Here is a 20335-nt window from a genome sequence, read left to right on the forward strand (position 1 = left end):
TGAGTTTTTGAGCACACAAATCTCATTGAAAACCTAACCAGCGCACCGGATCTTTTTATTTTAAGCTTACAAGTGAGCAAGAACAAAATAAAAATTACAAGTTCCCTTCTTGAGATTTGTGCATCTGAAGTTCTGGTGCAATATTAAGCTGGGATTTCAAGACGTTTGCCCTTAAATTGAAGGAAGGAGGCAGGCATGGGGACCTTATTGCACTATCTGAAGTTATTCGAGAACTTCGTTAAATATGACATTGGCTCTATAAACATAACTAGTAATCATTTGAAGCAATATGAACAAAGCAACCCAGTCTCATGTTACTAAATATTCTATCAAGCAGTGAATTTTATAGCTATTTAAATTGACTTCTTTAGCGATTTTGCGAAAATTTCATATTATGAACCTGCGTGCCAAACTGAGCCAAAATCCAATTTTTCTTTTCTTCTGAGTTTTGTTGCCCGGGAACCTATTTAAAAATCAATTTGAAGTTTGTATGGGAGCGATTTGTCCAATCACCCCTCATCGCATTTTGTACTGGACGGAGTCGTCAAGCAGTTGCCCAGCTGTCAAAAGGTGGTGCCAAAAAATCTTGTTTAGCAAAAAGTCTTTTAGGTACCAAAGTAAAGATCTAAAAATTTGAACAAAATCATAGTGATCAGAAAAAAGTTCTCTTTCGTATAAAATCAAAAAAAAATCAATACATTTTTTTTTTAAATTTAAAAACCTAATTCTTCACGAACTCCCTTAAGCATGGGTCTTTCTCTGAAACGTCCCTTGCAACCCTCAAAAACTGCTCTTCAACTCCCTCTTAAACTCACTGAAACCTCTCGAACCACCTCGAGCCTCGTAGTTTTCTCAAACTCCTCTGAAATGCCTAAAACCATCATAAACCACCTAAATCTCTCTGAACATTGAATCGTTTTGAAACCTCTCTCAAATCCCCCACCTAGACTCCTGAGCCCATAAACCTTCTGAAAGTCTCTGAAGTACAATGAGTTACAAACTCAGACGAAATCACCTGGTACTCCTTGAAACTCTCTGATACGCTTTGAAAGCACCCTAAAATCCCCATGAGATCTCTAGGAACATCTCTTTAACTAACCCTCGGGAACCTCCCTGAAGCTCTTTTGAAGCCCCTTGAACACCCTCTGAAATGCCTTGTTCATGGTCAAGGTCATCCCTCGAAAAGAGCTTCTCTCAAGGCGCCTGGAATCCCCATGAAGCCTCCGGGAACTCAGTTTAGACCCCCTTGAAATCCCCCTGAAGCTCCTTTGAATGTCTTTTAATTCGCCTGAAACCCTTCTGAAATCTTCCTGGAACCCCCTCAGCACCCCCACTCTTCCCCCTTCCGAAATTCCGAGAATAGTTATGAGCCTCGAAGTCTCTGGGAATTATCAATAGGCTTCTGCTGGATTCTCGCGAGAATCGTATTTGGAATTTCTTACGGGTTTTTCACTGGGATTTCTCCAAAAACTTCTGGAAATTCACTTAGAGTACCAAGAAATTTTGGGAATCATCCTAGGAGAAAAACCTCTTTCTGTAGGTTTCTCCTGATGGCATTCCTGGATGAGTCCACGGATGAAGTTGTTGGAGAAATTCTTAGAAGAAATACTTAAAGCACCTACCTCCATATTTCCAGATGGATTTTTCGAAGAAGTTTCTAGAAGATTATCCAGGAGGAATTTCTGGAGGAATCCTTATGAAAAATCTCGTAATACCCACTATTAGGAAATCCTGGAGGTATCCACAGATGAAGTTTCTGTAGAAACCTAGAAGAACGTAGGTTAAAGATTGATAGGGGAGGTTGATACGGTTCAAGTTATGCTCTTGAAAGTTAAGTTCCGAACTGACTCCATCTGACACAATCGCACACGATGAGTACCAGTAAACTTCAAGAGAATACAAAAACCACCGTCAATCTGCCTTTCTGCAGAACCTGTAGGGATTTCTGCAACAATTCCTCCTAGAACTAGTCCGTGTGTTCCGAGGATTCATCCAGGAATTAATCTGGGGATATTCTTTGAGTTTTTTTTTTTTTCAAATTTTCTATTTGGGTTCCCTAAAGAATTTCTTTTAGGATCCCCCCACAAAATCTACCGGGAATTCATCCAGGTATTTCTCCGGAGATCCCTCTACGGATTTCTTAAGCAATATTTCAATCGGATGTCTTCAGTTATTCTTTCTGAAATAACTGAAACAATTTATCCAGAAATTCCTCTATATAGTTCCCTATAAAAGGCACCCTCTATGATTTTTTTGGGGATTCCCCTTGGGATTCCTTCAGGGTTTCTTCATGATATTTTCACAGGAATGTCTCTTGGTATTGTTTTAGAAATTTCTCTTATGATATTCTTCCGGAATTCCTGTAGATTCTTCTAGAATATCTTGCTGGGAATTCTTCTGAAATTGCAAGGGATTTCTTTGGAGATTGCAATAGGGATTACTTTGGAATCCATACAGGAATTTCTGGTACAATTTCTTGGATAAATTCTCCAGGAACCTGAAATGTCTCTAGTGATTCCGCTTGGGATTTTTCAAAGGTTTCTCTAGGGATACTTCCAATGATTTTTCCAGGGAATCCTCTATGATTTTTTCAGGAATTTCTTCAAATATTGTGCTTAAATTGTGATGTCATGGACAGGCGCCAAAGTATGTTTTAAGCATAAACAATTCTGGAATACTTTTTTTGGGTGGAATATTGGAAAAAATATGCTGTGCTTATTGAGTTTTAATAGCTTTAGTTACACTTGGGTTAAAGCTTTCTGAAACATCCGAAACGATTACCATCTTTCTATAGAGGTTTCCATTAAATTCAAGGTAGTAATTTACTACATCAACGTGAGTTTATTATATGGAGTAATCTCCAAAGATTGTTTTGGTAAAATAGTGCAAAGATAGTCTTAAAAGAAATAAAAAAAAAATCTTGATTTTCTGGAGCAACCCATGTAGACCTTTCTGCTAAAATTTCGGAGAACTTCCTGAAGAACTTCTTGGAAGAATTCTTTCAGCCATTTCTGATTGGATTCCTCAAGAAATCCCTGAAGAATTTCTTTGGAAAATCTTTGGAGGAATTTTGTGGAAGCTTCTGGAAGAATGCCCTAAGAAATTCTTGCAGAAATGCTCACAGGAATCCGAGTTGGAATCTATGAACAGTTTCATCGCACAATTCATAGAATAATCACAGGAGAAATTCCTCAAAGATGTTTTTAATTCATGTGATTTTTACTTAATACCAATGCTTCACTTAAACCCCTAAAGGAATTCCTTGTGGAATCCCTAAAGAAGGACATTCAAAGAGCGATCTTTGATGGCACTTCTAGAGGTACTCCTGATGGAATTCTTCGAAGAATTCTATTCGAATTTCCGAAGTAGTTTCTGGAAAAAAAATATACGATGCTCTTGTGGAAGAATTCCCCAAGGAGTTTCTAAACGAGTTTACGGGGGAATTCTTGGAAATGTTTCCGCAAAAAACTCTCTTTTTTGAGAATTCATACGAAAAAAAAACCGGTGACTGGCTAAATGAGTCGTGATCTAGCCCTAAACGAGTGTTTTATGTTATGAAAATATACTAATAAAAAACGACGTGATATCATGAGTCGTTTTACCGTAGCATAACTTAAACGTTACGCCTCCATATTTAAAGCCTAAAAGGATAAATTGTGGCATGATATCATAAGTTTGTGTAACGCGTAGGAAACTCGCATCCACTTGTTTTAATACATGGTTTTATGACTCAGTGGCATAGTCCTATGGCTTAGACTAGAGTTTTGATATTTGAGAAATGAAATCAAGAGAAGGTTTGTCGTAGCGCCTTTGGCAACCATGATTATTTTTTATGAACAGCGTTAGAAATACCCATAGTCATTGTTCCTTTTTGGACCACCCTAATGAAACCTAATTTCCACAGCAGCACTTTGGTTGTGACAGCTTGAAACTATTTATTTCAATATTATTTGGAAATATAAAAACATCGAACATTAATTTCTTTTTTAGCTTATCTCTAGTTACAGTGACTTACATTTAATGGTTTTTCGTATAATTCCCCTTTAGGACAATGGTTTTCTGGCGCTGGTTTCCAACAGGATCCTACAGGCGAACATCGAAATATATAAATAATTCAAAATCAATTTACTTCATTTGGCTTACCTTGAGTTTCAGGAAAGTCACAAAATCTACTGCCTTCTCTCACCTTAAAAGCTATCAGTTCAATAAAAAGCCTCAAACTCTGAGCTGCAATTAATCTCCAGCTTGGCTCGAAATCTAATTTTCCTTTTCACTACAAAACCATTTTGTTCGTATCTTCCGTAATTTAGTTTCTTTCTGTTTACCTTTTACTTTTTCTATCCCCCAACATACCTGCTGACAGCTATGCTCAGCGCACGGTTCATCCATCCACTGGTGTTGTCGCGTCCGGTGTGGACCGAATGTTGCGCCTGGTTGCGCTGTCGAAGGGTGGTACGAAGCTGTGCTAACAGTCATAATATCATAAAGTAGTAACGGATAAAGCGTGAAGATACCATCGTTCGGGGTGACAATGGTTCAGAGGGGCGAGATTGGGCCAAAACATTATTTGAAATATCTCATCAAATATTGCGAATATCGAATCAAAAATTGTATGGTGTTATCCTCGTAATTGCCAGCAGTTCTTGTCGAAAAATGAGGTTTCTAGTGCAATTAGATAGTATCATTGAAAAAAGTATGAAAATAAGGCCTTCCTAAAATGCCACTTTTAAGGCACGAAGAAACATCACACTTTTTGGTGGATTGATACTTTTTAGAATCTCAAACTTATATTTATCATATAATATATTATTGTATAGTATAGTAGTATCAACCTTGACCAGAACTTCATTAACTTGCTTTGTTGTCACTGCGGAAAAAATCGATTCCCTTGACCCATTCTCACCCCTTCGAAAGGGTGAGAATGGGTCAATTTTCATACACTTATATTTTTAAGGAAAATAGACGAACTCGAAATATTTTTTCATCATTTGTGCATTCATTACCAAAGATCATATTCCAATGATCAAAGGAGTTTTGCATGCAAACAAGTAAAAGATATTGAACAATGAATGTGGAAGTATGCATTTTTGACCCATTCTCACCCCCAATGATGGTATTCTTGTGTGGCTTCGTGGTCGTGCGGCTAGTGTCACCAAGCATTTAGTCGCATCGTGCTAGGAGCGCGGGTGAGCGCGGCGATTCCCGCCGCAGCTGTCAGGAAAAGTTTTCGGCTGTGCCACTGGGCGTTGCATGCTAGTCCGTTGTCTAGTGTCGTGCTTCCTTCAAAGAGCGAAAAGCTCACTGGAAGTACTGAACGTGTCCGTGTCCTTTTAAGTGTTTCTTGGGCGACTTTGATGAAAAATCGAAACTGAAAAAGTTAACGCCAGAAAACCGGTTTTTCTTGAACCACCCTAAGCTTATTCAGAAAAATACCTCTAGATCGGTCATTTTTAAAGCTACATAAAAAGTGTCTTCGGCAAACTTGCTCAAAATTGATAGATCTACAACTTTCCCGAAGAATGTATACAGTTATTCTTGCAAATAAAAAAGTTTGGTTACCAATTTCTTTGAAAATATGGACCACCCTAATTTTTATGTATATTGAAAAAGGGCCTTATTTTTAGGAACAACTTTGTAGAAGACCATATTTGTCTAAAAAATCATTTGAAGGCGCTGCATGCATCTTTCCTCGTAAATCTGATTCGTTGACCACTGTGAACTGTTGCACCACATTCCCGTGGAACGACTCTTCCAACCGAGAGATTCCCCTCTGGTTTGTGTACGTATGGATGCGCGTATAGCCTCCTACGATTCACCGGCTGCTCGGACGCTCGCTCTCTACTAGAACTTGTCAGCTCCCCCCATCCAGAGCCAAATCAGCAACTTGCGGGATGCAAGAGCAACCAATCAGCCAGTCAGTCGGTGAGCAAGTGAGAGCAAAATTGCCTTATAATGAGCGCACCGACGATGGCACTCTGTTTGCCAAAATCCCAATTGGGTAAGCCGGCTGCTCCGCAGTTTTGCCCGGTCGGTTAACCTATTCGCTTCGGTACTATCAGCTGTTGTGTGGACTATCTTCACCTACTCATTGTTAAGATGTGGAATTGAGTTGATCGCGTCGCAGACGACACGTGCACCTGTGATATGATAATTAATCTCAATAGGCTTAGTGTATGTGATTTTCCTAGAAATTTTCGGGAGTTTCTATAGAAACCTCCGTGACCTGCTGGGATCACCCAAGTGGAAAGTGGCGACAGCATGTCGCGTCCCCATCTGGAGGCGGGAAAACCATGTCAAGGATAACTGCGATTCGAGAAGTTAGAAAAGTGGGAAAAGTGTGAGGTGTGGTGTGAAAAGTTATGGTAATGCTTCCGCACCCTTTCATCGCCGCAAGGGACCACAGCAAGTGAAACACCACCGCGCCGGGGCGGGTGTGAATAAGGAGTGATTCATGGAAGAGGAGTGACGATAAAACGAAAAAGAACAAATCAGCGGCGGAGACACGTTCAACAAGTGAACTCATTGTTGGCCGGATCCATCATCGGAAGTTGACGATAATTGACGACAACGAGATGTGCAAAATCTGCGAAGAACTGCACAAGGATTGCCACGGGGTGCGTACCTACTGGTTCGATATTTGCTTTGGAATGATTACATACGAAAGTGTGTTGCAAAATGTTTTGGTAGATCGTGAAGATTGTGAAGAAGTCTCCACAAGCGTGGTGCGAGAGTTTATTTATAGACGCATCTCGCCTTGGTTCATGTTTGTAACTTTTGGAAGATCATGGGCGTTCAACTGCAATGCATCCCATAATTTTCGAGTGAGGAAGGCAAAGATAGTTTATTCCGCAGTTACAGTCGAGGTCTGGTTTTATGACGATTTTGATCCGATTCTGTCATTGGGTGACGAACGAAAGATGGTCTAGACTCAGTATATCTAAATTATTCAGATTTCAAACTTTTAGAAACTTTTTAAGATTATTTTTACAATGATTAGAAATATTACAATAAATCGCAACAAATGGGGCCGATTTTGAAAGACGGGCTTGGTGGTTTAGTGGCTACCGCTTATGATTCGTATGCAGAATGGCATGGGTTCAATCCCTAGCCCGTACCATTCCTCCTGCTTCGTATCTTTCTTTATATTTTCTACCCTCTTTACATATACAACTCATGTATATTCATAAGTTCATAGGCATCGCTAGAACAGAAACGGGTTGAAAAAGCCGTATCCTTTCCTTTCAAACTTTCACAGCACACTGTCTATCAGATAACGACTTCGAGTTATGCAATCAAGCGAACATCTTCAGAATAATAAAACACACAATTCTATCACCTTACGCCTGGCATCCACGCACCAATGTGTGAACCCTCTGCCAACCATATCCTACCAATACTCCGTCATCCGCATGAATTTGTACAGACGCAGAGGTCTCACATGCCCTGCTACCTGGTGGCAGACATGGCGCCTAAAAATAGAAGATCACTAACGCTACCACACTGAAGATGCCTACGAGCAGTGATCCAAAATGTACTGTCAAAAACTGTAGTTTGCATGATAATCGTGGGTGTATGGTCTTGACTATCAAGCAACAAAAACATTCACGTATGACCAGATGAAATATTCATGGGTGACTGTGACATTTTTTTAATCACGGCAAAAAATGTAGTGGATTGGCAAATTGAGTGAACTAATGAAATCCCAGTGGTTCCGAAAACTGCGAACGGGACATGCGTATAACTTAGGAACCGGAAGTGTGAAGAAGCGGAGACAAAGATTTTCGGATTGTGCGTTCCGAGGATCATAACCACCAATGGACTTATCCACGGTCTTCTTTTTTCCCCGAGTTGATTCTTCTTTTCTTCTGCAAATGCGGGAACTGTTTACATAAAATGACACATTCATGAACATCCAGTGACCGAAAGTTCACCGGATGTTCACCGGATTTTGCCGGATGCAAGATGCGAGCAGTATTTTTTTGTCAACAAGGCCCGCAGTTACCGTTTCACATCTTGCCGTTCGTTGGCGTGTGACGTCACCGTGGACAAGTTCATGGGACAAGGGAACAAAAGTCAGTGGCTCCCAACTGAACAGTTACGGCCCACGACTAACAAATCAAAAAGTCTCATGCCATACGGATATATTCGGACCTGGCTAATTGAGTTGATGTTGTAACCCGATATCTTATGCCATTTTGGAATTAAATATGGCGCTTGGGGTTTCGGGGACAATATAGGGACACTACTGAGGGTTTCCGCCATGCTCAAAAAGCCTCTGTAGCTCATAAATGGGGTCGATTTTGAAACTCCATACAGTTTGTATGGTATGAAAAATTAGTGAAAAACTTTAAACCTCGTTTACTTGAAAGTATGTAGTTTTTTGACACTTACACCCCTTTGCTTCAAACCCTCTCAGTTATTGTACATACATACACTGTGGTGCAGTTTCTATACGAATTCTAATCTGCTTCTAAGATAGATTCTGTTATGGAAAGTTTAATCAAGTTGATAATAAAATCGAGATATTGCTGTAAGATTATTTCGCAGTCAAAATGGTTTTCAATAGACCATTCTCACCAGATCTTGCTCCCTTTTTTATTTTTTTTCTGTGAATAGTATTTAAGTTTCCATAAAAATACGAATGCTTTTAATTCTGTTTGTGTTTTCTTGTTTGTTTTCTTAAATTGTGCTCATCGAAAAAAAAAACAAATGAAAATGAATTTTTTGGGTCATATGTTTTTGCCTTTCTCGTAAACCAAAGTGTACTACTGAAAGGCTATATGTTTCGAAAAGAGGCTCCTAGGGCCAAGTCACATATAACAATCAACTCAGTTCGACAGATTTAGATGATGTCTGTATTTGTGTGTGTGTATGCATGTATGTCTGTGTGCAAAAAGAGTTCACTCACTTTTATGGCACTTCCCATTGGCCGGATTTTTGGATTATAGCTCGAATCGAACTGGAACCTTACAGCATTGTTTGCTATCAAAAATGGTCCGGATCGATCAAGGCGTTCCGGAGTGATGGTCATTTCAGTGATCCGGACCAACTCCGGTAGAACTGGCCGCATATAAAACTGAACCAAGTCCCATCATGCGACACATCAAACTGCGACGAGTTATGCAACCTTGAGCATGGCTGGAGAATTTTGTGCGAAAATCATCACTGCAGACCAGAAAATCCACTATGTCGGCACAAAATTCAAAATGGCAGCCTAACATTCAAAATGGCGGCTCCAAATTCTATGTGGCAGCTGTTTAATGGTGTTTAGGCTCTAAAACCATGTAATATGGGTATATTTGGTACGATATCTGGAGTCCAAACATGGCGACCAGAATATCCAAGATGGCGGCTTGATACCCACGTTGGCGGCTCTAAGCTCAAGCTGGCGGCTGTTTAACCCTTATGTGGCCGACAGGGTATCCGGGTACCCAGCGCCCATTTAAAAAACACGGTGTAGAAAAAAGCAAAAAGTTTGTCGGACACATAACGGTTAATGGTGTTTTAGTCTCTAAAACCATGCAGTATGAGTTTATTTGGTATAGGAAAGATGCCTGGAGTCCAAAAATGTCGACCAGAATATACAAGATGGCGGTCTAAAATCCAAGCTTAAAATTCAAGATGGCGTCTGTTTAATGATGTTGAGGGCTCTAAAACCATGCAATATTGATATACTTGGTATGGGAAATATGTCTGGGGTCCAAAAATGACAAACAAAATATCCAAGATGGCGGCTCCAAATTCAAAATGGCGGCTGTTTAATGGCGTTTTAGCCTCTAAAACCATGCAATATGGGTATATTTTGTATGGAGAATATGTTCGGAGTCTAAAATGGGCGGCCAAAATATCCAAGGTGGCGGTCTAAAATCCAAGATGGCGACTTTAGGTTCAAGATGGCGCTTGTTTTTTGGAGATTTAGGCTCTAAAACCATGAAATATGGGTATATATAGTATGAAGAATGTGTTCGGAGTCCAAAAATAGCTACCAGAATAATCAAGATGGCGGTTGTTAAATGGAGTTTTGAGCTATAACACCATTCAATTTGGGTATATCTTGTATGAGGAAAAAGTCTGGAGTCCAAAAATGGTGACCAGAATTTCCAAGTTGGCGTACTTAAATCCAAAATGGCGGCCTAAAATTAAAGATTGCGGCTTTCTTTTTTCAAGAGTTCGTGGCTCGAACATTGAAAACCAGATAAAGGATATGATTTTGTTGTCATGAAATAGATTTTTGTTATACACCTTCGAAAACCCATTTCAACATAAAGTCTGTATCCGCAATAATCGGGACACAGAAAGACAGCTGTAACTCTGCAATAGATACCTTAAAATTGCCCAAATTTTGCCTAATAATATCTTAAGATGTGTACATTTCACCTACAAAATTTCATGTGAATCGGTGCAGTACTTTTTGTTGTAGCAATAAAAGGGTAGAATGTGCGCCATTGAATTCTGTACAGCCCCGAGTTTTGCTTGTCAGCACTGTAACTTTTGATTTTGGCAAAGGAAATGGCTGAAATACTGAACAAAAACCTCTCAATCTACATTTGTTGCATAGGCAATTTAAAAAAAATCAATGCGCTATCAACAATTTTATAGTAGAAACATGTATTGGGCCCCCTCAGATAGCAATTAGTAAGCACCATGTCATTCATTTATTTAGTTAACATCAAATTCATGATAATACTGAATCAACAATTTGCCGCCATAATACTCGATTTGCAGCTGCAGCTCTCCAACGTCGGTCACGCCCAACACTCGCCAGATCACGCTCCACCTGGTCCGCCCATCGTGCTCTCTGCGCTCCACGCCTTCTTGTACCAACCGGATGGTTAGCAAACACCAACTTTGCAGGGTTGTTGTCCGGCATTCTTGCAACATGCCCTGCCCACCGTATCCTTCCGGCTTTGGCTACCTTCTGGATGCTGGGTTCGCCATAAAGTGCAGCGAGCTCGTGGTTCATCCTTCTCCGCCACACACCGTTCTCCTGCACGCCGCCGAAGATCGTCCTTAGCACCCGTCGCTCGAAAACTCCGAGTGCTTGCATGTCCTCCTCGAGCATCGTCCACGTCTCGTGCCCGTAGAGAACCACCGGTCTTACTAACGTCTTGTACATGGTACATTTGGTGCGGGGGTGAATCTTTTTTGACCGCAGTTTCTTCTGGAGCCCATAATAGGCACGACTTCCACTGATGATGCGCCTTCGTATTTCACGGCTCACGTTATTGTCAGCCGTTAGCAAGGAACCGAGGTAGACGAATTCTTCTACCACCTCGAAAGTATCCCCGTCTATCGTAACATTGCTGCCAAGGCTTGTCCTGTCTCGCTCAGTCCCACCTACCAGCATGTACTTTGTCTTAGCCGCATTCACCACCAGTCCGACCTTTGCTGCTTCACGTTTCAGGCGGGTGTACTGTTCTGCCACCGTTCCAAATGTTCTAGCAATAATATCCATGTCATCCGCAAAACAGACAAATTGGCTGGATTTCGTGAAGATTGTACCCCGGCTGTTGAGCCCGGCTCGTCGCATAACACCTTCCAGGGCGATGTTGAATAGCAGGCAGGAAAGTCCATCACCTTGTCGTAGTCCCCGTCGAGATTCAAATGAACTGGATAGTTCACCCGAAATCCTTACGCTGTTCTGCACACCGTCCATCGATGCTCTTATCAGTCTAGTCAGCTTCCTGGGAAAGCTGTTCTCGTCCATAATTTTCCATAGCTCTGTGCGGTCGATACTGTCGTATGCCGCTTTGAAATCGATGAACAGGTGATGCGTTGGGACCTGGTATTCACGGCATTTCTGGAGGATTTGCCGTACGGTGAAGATCTGGTCCGTTGTCGACCGGCCGTCGATGAAACCGGCTTGGTAACTTCCCACGAACTCATTTACTTTAGGTGAAAGACGACGGAAGATGATCTGGGATAGCACTTTGTAGGCGGCATTCAAAATGGTGATCGCTCGAAAGTTCTCACACATTAACTTGTCGCCTTTCTTGTGGATGGGACAGATTATCCCTTCCTTCCACTCCTCCGGTAGCTGTTCGGTTTCCCAGATCTTGACTACTAACTGGTGCAGACAGGTGGCCAACTTTTCCGGGCCCATCTTGATGAGTTCCCGACTAGATGGACATTACAAAAATATAACAAGCTGTGTTATTTTGTTACAATATTTTTTATAACAAGGGTTGTTATAAAACATGTACCGTTAGTAGTTAAAATAACAAAAAATCTATCAAAATTCCCACTGAAAAGAACAAAAATATAATAACTTGTGTTATGATCATAACAAAAATATTACAAAACTTGTTCCATGAAATATGATAGAATATAACAAAATTATAACAAATTGTGTAATAATTCCTTTGACTCCAATTAGGGTAAAAACTAATTTTTATACTCATTTTTGGGTAAATATTTTTAAGTGTGTTATTCTATTTTTAGAAAAAAGTAAGTAACATAAAAAATAGTTTCTAGAACGTTATAAAATTTTTGGGTCTGAACGGGATTTGAACCAAGACACCTACCATCGGTAGAAATCTGGCGCCTCTGCCAATGAGGCCATCACGACTCTTGAGGAGAGCGGTGATAAAAGCTTTACTGGTTCTACGTATTGCCAGCTCCGTCATTCAAATCCTTGTTTGTCAGACGTACACGAGAGCGGTAGTATGACATCACATAGAGCTCGTTGACACATAATAGACTTGATTTGTCGATGGAGATCTTGTTTTAATCGATCACAATTATATCATAGGCAGATATGATAACAACTTTAGATATAATTTAGTTATATTCAAAATTTTATTTTGTTTTAAGCAATGAAATGAAATCCATTACATAAGTGGTCATCTATAGAGTATATCGTTACGTTTAGATGAGGCAGGGAGGGTTGAAAATTTCCAATTTTAGCGTGACGTGACGTACTTAACCCTTCAGGAGGCGCGCCGTTGGAAAAAGTATAACACCACCAAAAAAGCTCGCTCGTCGAATACAGCGCGAGCTCGGTGCAGTTTCAGGATCATGGCGCGCGTCCAGAAAGATTAATGGATGCTCCCTAGTAAGGTCGAAACAAAATAGGCTGAATAAATTCCATGATTAACTGAGCAGAATTAGTAGCATAGAGGGCGTTTTTTAATGATAATAATTATTTTGCTCTCCACGTTCAATTACATTCACTACTCGGTATACTTTATTAATTTCGTCAGAGAGCAGTAGTACTGTTTCGGTATTTTATGTAATCGATCTCATGTTTTCGTGTGTAGAAAGAGATACGTCATTTGTGTAAAATTCAAGTCAAAAGTATTGCAAGTTCCATGTAACGGAAGAATTGTTCATCTGATCGGAAATTACAGCACATACTATATCCATCGTTTTAGCTATATTTCTTTGATCTTACTAAGAGTTAACCGAAAGAGTTTTTTCAAAAAACTCATAAAAATTGCTATTAGAAAAGCTTTTTTTAATAATGTTTGCTTCATGTTTCATTTTGTCAACAAAATACCCGAGTTTCCTTCAAAATTATACACTGTTAAAAATACGTATTTTGTGAATTGGAGTGTTTGTGTTAAAATATGTTTTTTTTTATGAGTAAAACAAGTTTTTTCTGTGTTTATTTTTTCACAAAGTCCATTTGTTTCCTTTGAGGTACACCGGGGCAAGTTGAAACGGGTGGGGCAAGATGAAACAGCGGGTTAACATGATGTTTTCTAATGATGATAAACAGTTTGATCGCCATAAAATATAGTTTTTGATTCAAACAAACTTTTGGCGAGGAATAAATTTCAAAATTCTATTGAAATCTATATCAAAACTTTGCGTTTCATCTTGCCGCACCCGTTTCAACTTGCCCCGGTGTACCTTACCATATTTGTTCATACACTTTTTCTCTAATACGAACGGTTTCCGTATAACAGATTTTCAAGAACTTTCATGTCAAAAACATTCGTTCTTCTCAAAAGTAACTCTCGAAACCAAACGATCTTTTCTCACGTAAAATCACTTATTCGGGAGTTCGAAGATACGCTGCTGCCACCTGGAAAAAGTTTACTGTATGCGTGAAGGACCGATTTTTTAGCATGGGGAAGCATAGGAAGTCAATAAAATCAAAACAATATTTAATTAAAAGCGGGTTGGTGTACGTGATGAGAAATTCAATTAGCAAACTTTTTAGCATATAATTTTGATTAAATTTTTTTCTCAGATTAGGTACTGATTGTGTAGAAAACGAAGATTCTTAACCCGTACATCAATCCGTTTTTAATTAAATAATGTTATGAATATTTTAGAAGCATTCTAAAATTGACTTCCTATGCTTCCCCATGTTAAAAAATCGGCGCTTCATGCACATGATCAACTGTGGTAATTTGCTTCGTAGTCCCCAATACTGTTATTTCTGAATACGTTAGCTACGTTTTGCCTGAAACCGAGGTATTAAAGTTTTGTCGTTTACGGATTTCGCGCAGATTTGCTATATAGGGGGTTCACTTCTACACGACTTTCTCTACCCTGCTTTTCCACAGTTTCGAAGTTACGCGAAGTTCATTAGAGAAGATTTTTCTTTCTTGTTAGCCTTTTTCTCCACCGGCCCTCCAATTTCTACCAGAGAACGCTACAAAAGCTGCCACATTACAAAAAAAAACTGTATAATAGCAACGGTTTTGTTGGTTGTATTCTTATTCGATTGGCATATCATCTAGCAACTATTCCGGATTTGGATTAGAGTTCAATAAAAGAATCCCAAAAAATTAGAAACAGATACCGTGATTTCGGGTGAAATTGATCAGTGGGGTGAAATTGATCGACGAGAGGTCCATTTTTATTTGTTAAAAATAACGCTTTAAACTTGAAACAATTTGTGGAAAATGGCCATCACCTTGCTGAAGGGTTATTGAATAATGAATTTACATGTTTTACAGCCTATTAGTTACACATTTCGGTATTAAATTCAATATTTCCCGAAACTGCGTGTTAGGCGAACTTCAAAGACACTTTCAAACTTTTGTTACCGTAGCTGTATCTCACATGTAATGAATATTCAAATTAATGTTTCTAGCAGCCAAGTATTCACTAAACCCGATTTTGTCATCGATAGTTCTACAAATATTGTAATTTATGCATAAAATTGCACTTTTTCGGAAGTACAATATTAGGACACATAATTAGTGAGAAAATTGCATACTTCTAGGCGTTTTTTTCTTGATTTATTGAACTTAAATAGTTAAATAGATAGAAATTTAGTAAACTTGTAACAGTTTTGCATAGCTTTTCGCATTCTAGGGTGCTTAATTCAAGTGGAAAAATAATTGTCAGCACTTACAAAGACATTTCACTGACTGATCAATTTCACCCCGAAAGTAAAATTTTTGATTTTTTATTAAAAATGATATTTATTATAATAAAATGATTTGCTGTAAAAGTTCCAACCTCGTTGACTGATGAAAACCATGGTCGTACTTATTTGAAAGCATTGAATTTTGCCATATCGACTAACATTAAAAAACTAGACGCAAAAAACTGCGACAAGTGATCATTTTCACCCGAAATCACGGTACCTGTGAATCATTTGATTTGCAGCTATATTCCAGCTTACAGTTTATTTTGATAAAAAGTCATGTTGATATCCCAAGATTTTTTTTTTACTACAGCTTCTAGCTGTAATGATATCGTATAGCTTCAAAACACTACTTGTATGTGAATTTGGTAGATTAAAACTAAATGATAACAAATTCTGTTACTTTTTTCTAAAGGAATGTGACGCCGTCCACAAATTACGTATCGCTCAGGGGAGAGGGTGAAGTACAATCGACCGTATCGCAATTCAAAAACTTTAGGACTTCCATACTCTAAAGTGTACCGGAAGAGCAGGGGGAGTTAAAACATGACGATTTTAGCGTAGCGTTGCGTTATAAATGAATGCTACCTATGTTATACGTTTTGATTTTAATCTTTTGACTTGAATTGTCAATATTACAAAAACGATCAAACTTTTTCGCGTCGACACAAAAATCCAACAAATTTTGAAATTATTTTGTTGCAAAGATCATAGCAAATATTATAATAAATCTGTTACGAAATCATGTTATAGGCAATTATTTTCATATGCATAATGTAACCAATTTTGTTATATACATGTTTGAATAAATAATACAAGATTTGTTATAGTTTTGTTTCTAAAATAATAACAAATTTTGTTACAATTTTGTTATGGTCATTCACTTATAAGAATCCTTACAACAAAATTATATCAAATTCTGTTATTTCTAACAACGGTTGTTATAATTTTGTTATTATCTTGTTAGGTGCTTCTGGTCGGGTTCCGCTGCGATACCGTCCTTACCAGCCGCTTTGTTGTTTTTGAGCTGGTGGATGGCATCCTTAACTTCCCTCAGCGTGGGAGTTGGTTCGTTCCCGTCCTCTGCTGCACCAACATAGTCATTTCCTCCGCTGCCGTGGTCCTCCGTGCCTACATTCTCTTCGCCATTCAGGTGCTCGTCGAAGTGCTGCTTCCACCTTTCGATCACCTCACGTTTGTCCGTCAGGAGGCTCCCGTCCTTATCCCTGCAGATTTCGGCTTGCGGCACGTAGCCTTTGCGGGATGCGTTGAGCTTCTGGTAGAACTTGCGTGTTTCCTGTGAACGGCACAGCAGTTCCATTTCCTCGCACTCCGCTTCTTCCAGGCGGCGCTTTTTCTCCCGGAAGAGACGGGTCTGCTGCTTCCGCTTCTGTCTGTATCGCTCCACATTCTGTCGGGTTCCATGCTGCAGCATTACCGCCCGCGCTGCATCCTTCTCCTCCAGAACCGCTCTGCACTCCTCGTCGAACCAATCGTTTCGTCGACTCCGTTCTACGTACCCGATAGTGCTCTCAGCTGCGTTGTTGATGGCTGCTTTGATTGTACTCCAGCAGTCCTCTAGAGGGGCCACATCGAGCACACCCTCGTCCGGCAACGCTGCCTCGAGATTCTGTGCGTATGCGGTGGCGACATTCGGTTGCTTCAGTCGCTCTAGATCGTACCGGGGCGGCCGCCGGTAATGTACGTTGTTAATAACGGAGAGTTTTGGGCGCAGTTTAACCATCACCAGGTAGTGATCGGAGTCGATATTAGCGCCACGATAGGTCCTGACGTCGATAATGTCGGAGAAGTGCCGTCCATCAATCAGAACGTGGTCGATTTGCGATTCCGTTTGTTGTGGTGATCTCCAGGTGTAACGATACGGGAGGCTGTGCTGGAAGAAGGTGCTACGAATGGCCATGTTCTTGGAAGCGGCGAAATCGATGAGGCGTACGCCATTTTCGTTCGTCAGCTGGTGGGCGCTGAACTTTCCAATCGTCGGTCTGAATTCCTCCTCCTGGCCTACCTGAGCGTTTAGATCCCCTATGATGATCTTGACGTCGTGGTTTGGGCAGCGGTCGTACTCGCGTTCGAGCTGCGCGTAAAATGCGTCTTTGTCATCATCAGTGCTTCCAGAGTGAGGGCTGTGCACGTTTATTATGCTGAAGTTGAAGAATCGGCCCTTGATCCTCAACCTGCACATTCTTTCGTCGATCGGCCACCAACCGATCACGCGCCTCTGCATGTCGCCCATCACTATAAAAGCTGTTCCCAGCTCACGTGTGTTGCCGTATGATTACCTCTAAACGTTCGCACCATAGATCCTGTCCAACACACCTCCTGCAGCGCTACGATTCCGAACCCGCGGTCCTTCAGTATATCGGCGAGTATGCGGGTGCTCCCGATGAAGTTGAGAGATCTGCAGTTCCACGTACCGAGCTTCCAATCGCAAGTCCCTTTTCGTCGCTGTGGTCGTCGCCATTGGTATCGGTTCGCATTCTTCTCTTGTTGATTTTCCGCTGCTAGTCTTTTTTACGGCTGGCTCGCAGGGCCTGACACCAACCCACTAACCCAGGGAGCTGGGCTTACCTTCCCGGAAGCTACGGGTTCTGCATTGGCATTTCCTCCAACTACAGTGCTAAATAGCTAGGCTCGAGCGCCAGTCTTCGCCGGGGGTGGTGTTTTTAATGGGCGCCCAGGAGATAATATTTTACCTGAGCTTCCACCCCCTAGTAAGCACCATGTATTGTTTCGATTGTACTATTGAAAGTACTACAGTAAGGACCCGATTTTTTCAGCCCCATTTTGCGACAAACTTTATGCTCTCGTTATCTTACGGTCTAACTTCAACCAATTCATTCATGATTATCATCAAACTTCAGCTTAACTGCAGAAGATGTAGGGATAAAAAGTTTGAAAAACTGTTCAGGTTTTTGAGGAGAGCAAAAATTGTGTTCTGAAAAGGGGCTGACGAAATCGGGTCATTAATGTATACCACTTATCATGAAATTTTGCAGGCTTAATAAAAACATATTCAACTACCTTCTGTGAAAATTTCATGAAAATTGGCAGATAAATTCAAAAGTTATGAATAGGCAAAAATCGCACATTAAAAACACGAAAAATTTTCACTAATACTCACCCCTAACAACACCAGTAGCTTTCAAACCAAGTGATTAAAGTTGATGAAATTTTTCATAAATTTGTCTTTATAAGTGCTATGATGCTAACGAAATTACAAAATTATCATCACAGAACTTTGAACTGTAGCGTAAAAGAACTATCTATTATGCGAATGAAAATTGGTCATGATACAAAATGCTTAAAACCACGTCTGTTTGTTTTTCATCCACAGTTAAAAGTAATGCATCGATTTTTATGAAATTTAGCACAAATAATAAACATACACCAAAGAGTTCTCAGTCAATTATTTGGCCAATTTTACCAATTCATTACAGAGCTACAGCCGTACTTCTGTGACCCGATTATTGCGGATACAGGCTTTATCACTTGAGTTTTGTTGAAAGGGTTTTCGAGAAAGGCGCCATCACCGCTAGGTGGATTCATTAGGGGTTTTTTTTTCGACATGTTCAATCCATATAATTTTTGTACAAACAAAATAAAAATGAGTGAAGAAAAAAACAATAACAAGCTGATGAAAAATTAATCTGAAGCGTTTGAAAACGAATTTCTTCTAAAACTGGGTTTCTATTCTAGTGGGAGTGGTCTGTTGTCACATGAAATTCACTGTTTGTGGCAGGTAGCGAACGACAGCTGCCCCAAGCCAAGAATTTCGCAATTACCTAGGGCCTAATTAGAGCACGAATTTTGCCGTAACACAGACGTGCGGGCGCGCAGGCGTAGCAAAATTGAAAATTTGCTAGCTACCTATTTCCTTACTGAATATTCGTCTCGAACAAACAACTAATCTCGTTCAATGTATACATACATAGATGGTCGGATGGATGATGGTAGCAAACAAGGTACGAGGTGCGATTACAATGCCCGCCCATGTTTACAAACACATTACCTACCGGGATCTAATTGTGTTGTCGGTCTCGTAGGTTCAGATGATAACGAACGATGAAGCGTTGTTGCTTTGAAAATGGATAGGCATCAAGTGCACCACATAAAAATTCAAGTTTACAGACTGGCTGGCAGAACTGTCACCATCTTGGACCAGGTCATAAAGCTGATGAGTTTGCGTGAAACACCAGTCAGTCAGTGGCTCATAAATTCCGCGATAGATATAACCCCATGCCGACATAACGCAAATAGCGCGTGAATCACTGGATTTTATTTCGTGACGATAAGCTGATAAATGCATTTTAACTTCGTCATACCGGGTTACCCGGCTTATTGCATGTGTAAGATCGGAGAACACTGCTTAGCACATAGGGTTCTGTACTTGTAGCAAGCTGAATTCAAAATTAATTACCTAGCCAATAAGTGAATTAACTATTAGTTGCTGTGGATTTGTTTTCTTTTTGCATAGCATTGAATTATCCATGCATTAGGGTTCTCTGACAAGATCAACAGATATTACTTAAAGAGACATTTCCAACCAATACCTTATGTAATTATTAATATGATATTCATGCCCTATGTTTATGGTAGAAACCAACATATATTTTCAATAATTTATTTGCATCTCATTAAAGTATTACAATCTACAACTCAAACCTTCTTAGGAGTCAATTTAAAATCGCGGATACAGTGGCGAATTATCTTAACCCTTTGAAGCCGGAATTGTTCCAAGCGTTATCATAGGGTTTTTTTTCAATTATTTATGTGGTTTTAGTGCTAAACAGCATAAAAAGGGTGAAATATGATGCAGAATAATTTTTCTGAATATCCTAGGTCATCCAAACTATTCTTGAGTTTAGATTCTAATGTTTACGGGTATACAGTAAAATCTTTCATTATGCAAAGCTACGATTCATAATCTATAATCTATCATACCCAGTAAGTCTTTTGAAATCTCAATGACAGTATCAGTCAGATCAG

The 20335-nt window shown here is 40.0% G+C and overlaps 1 protein-coding gene across 4 annotated transcripts in view; it reads left to right on the top strand.

Annotated features, from left to right (window-relative positions):
• Nucleotides 1–20335, top strand: part of LOC134284978 (anoctamin-5) — an 86805-nt gene that overhangs the window by 47973 nt on the left and 18497 nt on the right. The window contains exon 1 of one of the 4 annotated variants that reach the window (XM_062844690.1): nt 5998–6614. The exons of the other annotated variants lie outside the window; for them this stretch is intronic. Within the exon in view, the coding sequence (XP_062700674.1) occupies nt 6573–6614 (42 nt within the window). The 5' untranslated portion in view covers nt 5998–6572. Of the gene's footprint in view, nt 1–5997; nt 6615–20335 lie in introns of those variants that run through there. 4 annotated transcript variants of the gene reach the window in all.

Source organism: Aedes albopictus, chromosome 1 (genome assembly GCF_035046485.1).
Source record: "Aedes albopictus strain Foshan chromosome 1, AalbF5, whole genome shotgun sequence".
NCBI classification, from domain to species: Eukaryota; Metazoa; Arthropoda; class Insecta; order Diptera; family Culicidae; genus Aedes; species Aedes albopictus.